This window comes from Arachis ipaensis, chromosome B06 (assembly GCF_000816755.2).
Source record: "Arachis ipaensis cultivar K30076 chromosome B06, Araip1.1, whole genome shotgun sequence".
Lineage (NCBI taxonomy): Eukaryota > Viridiplantae > Streptophyta > Magnoliopsida > Fabales > Fabaceae > Arachis > Arachis ipaensis.
The window spans coordinates 131,543,701-131,546,768 of record NC_029790.2 but is presented as its reverse complement, the minus strand read 5'-3'; the positions used below and the strand labels follow the sequence as shown (position 1 = coordinate 131,546,768).

Here is a 3,068-nt window from a genome sequence, read left to right as displayed (position 1 = left end):
TGATCAGCACTTAATTATTAGAAGAAAAGTGAGTGATTTCCTACTATTAGATGTAATCTCACACCATTAAAAATACTTTTAATGGCTAATTAATAATTACAAAACACAAAAATTACTCGCCCCTAGCACTCCTCGTATTTTATTATATATGAATCAGCATTACTCTAGTTCATTTGAGAATTCAGCATTTTAATTGACACGTTTTGCGCAGGCAGTTAAATTATTGGTAAGGTGTCCCTATATGAGTTTGAATTACAAGAATTCGTTGAATCAAACAGCACTAGACTTGGCTGGTTCTTCAGAGATTAAGAAAATATTATTTGAGGCCGGAACAAAACCTGGCGCATCAATTGAATCTCTCAACTACAAAGAAAAAGCGTCACAGCTGGCTTCACTAGATCCAAGGTCGAATTTCATAACTCGCCTGAAATGGAATATGTCCGGGGAACGGCGCGACGCATACCTGGTAGTTATGGTTCTTGTTATAACGGCCATCTATCAAACGGCTCTGAGCCCGCCAGGTGGGCTCTATCAGGCAGACGCAGACTCCTCCTCCTCCGCCACCACCACCACTTCATTATCCCTGAATTCAACCGTTGTTGCTTTTCTCAAACCCCGAAAAAGAGGGGAATCCGTCATGCCTGCCTTTGAATTCATTCTTATACAAATCCTGAACTCTCTCACACTTTTGTGGACAATATTACAGAGTTTTATTCTGGTGCCAGGAGGGTACATGGCCTTACAACTCTTGGTCTCTCTCACTTTATTTGTCGCTAGTTATATCATCTCTATCCTTTCTATATCCCCCACCTTCGCCATGAAAGTTTTCGCTCTGATTTGCTTTCTTGCACCCCCAATTGTCTGCGCGCTGGTTATTGTCTTAAACGTCATCCTTTTCAAGGCAAATTATGAACTCAAGTTTCACCGGAAGCTTCGAGACTGTTCGACTTTACTTCGTATATTCGAGTTTGATTCTATCTAATGACTTGACCACAGGGGGCCTGGAGTTCTCTTTCATTCTTTTATTGTTAACGCAATCTGATTTTTTTTTATCAGTGTTTTCCTTTTTTAATTTTGATTTTGTTGTAATAAGTTATGGTTGTTATGTGTTATACTTTATTTAATGGCGCCAGATATTTCTCAAAGCTCAATCTCAATTCATTGTATGTGTGCCTGAATCGCAGAAATCAGATTCAGAAAGATTCCAATTGATTGAGTAACTATTGTGTTGGGAATCACCGATAGATTATCCATTGTTGCTCACTTCAAATCAAGCAAGAGCGATAGGAATTGAAGAATTTAGATCGAAACAAAGATGATGATTCCACACTCTGCATCTGAGAGCTGAGGAGTATACAAGCACGTGTTTACATCACAAGCAACTGAAAAAAATCTTACTCTCAACTAATAACCAACAACTATGTTTACGAGAGTTGGAAGTTTATGTTTTTTTTTTTTGGGGACTGGTTGGAAGTTTATGTTAAAGTAACTTATGTTTGACGATCTTTATATATAAATGTATTATAGTAAAATAAATGTTGTTTGAATCACATTATTCAAAATCACTCTTAGATAAAAAATAACTAAAATAGACATCAACTTAAATAATTTTTATATATTATCTTATCATTTTAATTTAGATATTTAAATAGATTTTATTAATTAATTTCAAATAAAATTAATGTTTATATACTAAAATAAAAATAACATATAAAAATTGGTAAAATATATTTTTAATTAAAACTAATAAAATATAAATTTTAGAGAGTACTAAGAATAATAAAAAAAATTAAATATTTATGAATAAAAATAAAAATAATAAATAATTAAAAAAGAGAGTTCATATAAACAAAAATAATAAGAATTCCATAAATAATACAATAACATGCATAAAGGATAAAGTTAGTAAAAGATAAATAAAGATGGAGTATTGATGGCTAAAAGTTCATTGGTAAATTACAGAAGTTTGAAATTGTTGCTTATTGTAAACGTGATTTTGAATGCAAAATCACTTCTGCGTTTATAAATAAAAAATTTGCCAAACTAAAAATTAAAATTTTTAAAACATCTAAACGTGCTTTTTCTCTTTCAACTGAGTTTGCCAAACATATCCTACTTAGTAACAATTGTCAACCCAATTCCGTTAAGTAACTAACAGGAATCTAACCAATAATAAGTCGGCTCAGGATTTGGTGGTCCAGGAACCTTTGGACCATTTAGTGGTCCAAGTAGAAAACATGTTTTTAGAATTTTTTTTATCAATTGCTACGTAGTCTTTGAACTAATTTTAATTACAAATCAACCCCATATATTTTATTTAATTATAAAAATAGTTTTTTATTTTATAAATTATTATTTTATCAATTATCTATTATATTTATTAACAATCAAATAAAAAAATAACAACCAATTATATCCTCCATTCATCCTAATAATTCCAATTGATTAAAAAATTAACTTTGATCTCGTTACGTTCGTCCATGGCTTCCAAACCGTGTTTCCTTAAAATTCAATCGATTGGTAATGGAATATCCATCTACTCAATCAATTGGTAATGTTCTCATTTTTCAGAATTCTGTAGGATTTTTCACAATTTATTCTATTCTACTTTCATAAATCACAAATAGGTTGTACAAATCCTCATTAATCCAATTTTTTTTTCAATCACCATGATCAGGATCTTATTATCTTCTTGCACCAATATCAATGTATTAACATAAAAACAATTTTTATCACTTAATTTAAATCATTGATCCTGTAGTTTGGTCTAGTTTGGACGAAGAAAATGTATTTCTACTAGTATTAATTAAATTCGTGATACTACATGAGGAAATTATTTTGGTAACCAAGTTTAACCAAGTTGGTTCAATAGCTTATTGGTATAATAAAAAACAATTGATTGAGTAGATGGATATTCCATTACCAATCGATTGAAATTGGCAAAACATTCAACTTCATCACCTTCCAATCGATTGGATTACATTACCAATCGATTGAATTTGGCTAAAACTTCAATGTCATCACTTTCCAATCGATTGTATTTGGCAAATCCATGTTGTTTTCGTGAA

General features: G+C 31.1%; 1 protein-coding gene across 1 annotated transcript in view; it reads left to right on the top strand.

Moving 5' to 3' along the window:
• The window catches only part of LOC107647671 (ankyrin repeat-containing protein BDA1-like), a 3,557-nt gene extending 2,416 nt beyond the window's left edge, over nucleotides 1–1,141 (top strand). The window contains exon 2 of the mRNA XM_016351727.2: nucleotides 212–1,141. Within this exon, the coding sequence (XP_016207213.1) occupies nucleotides 212–982 (771 nt within the window). The 3' untranslated portion in view covers nucleotides 983–1,141. The remainder of the gene's footprint in view (nucleotides 1–211) is intronic.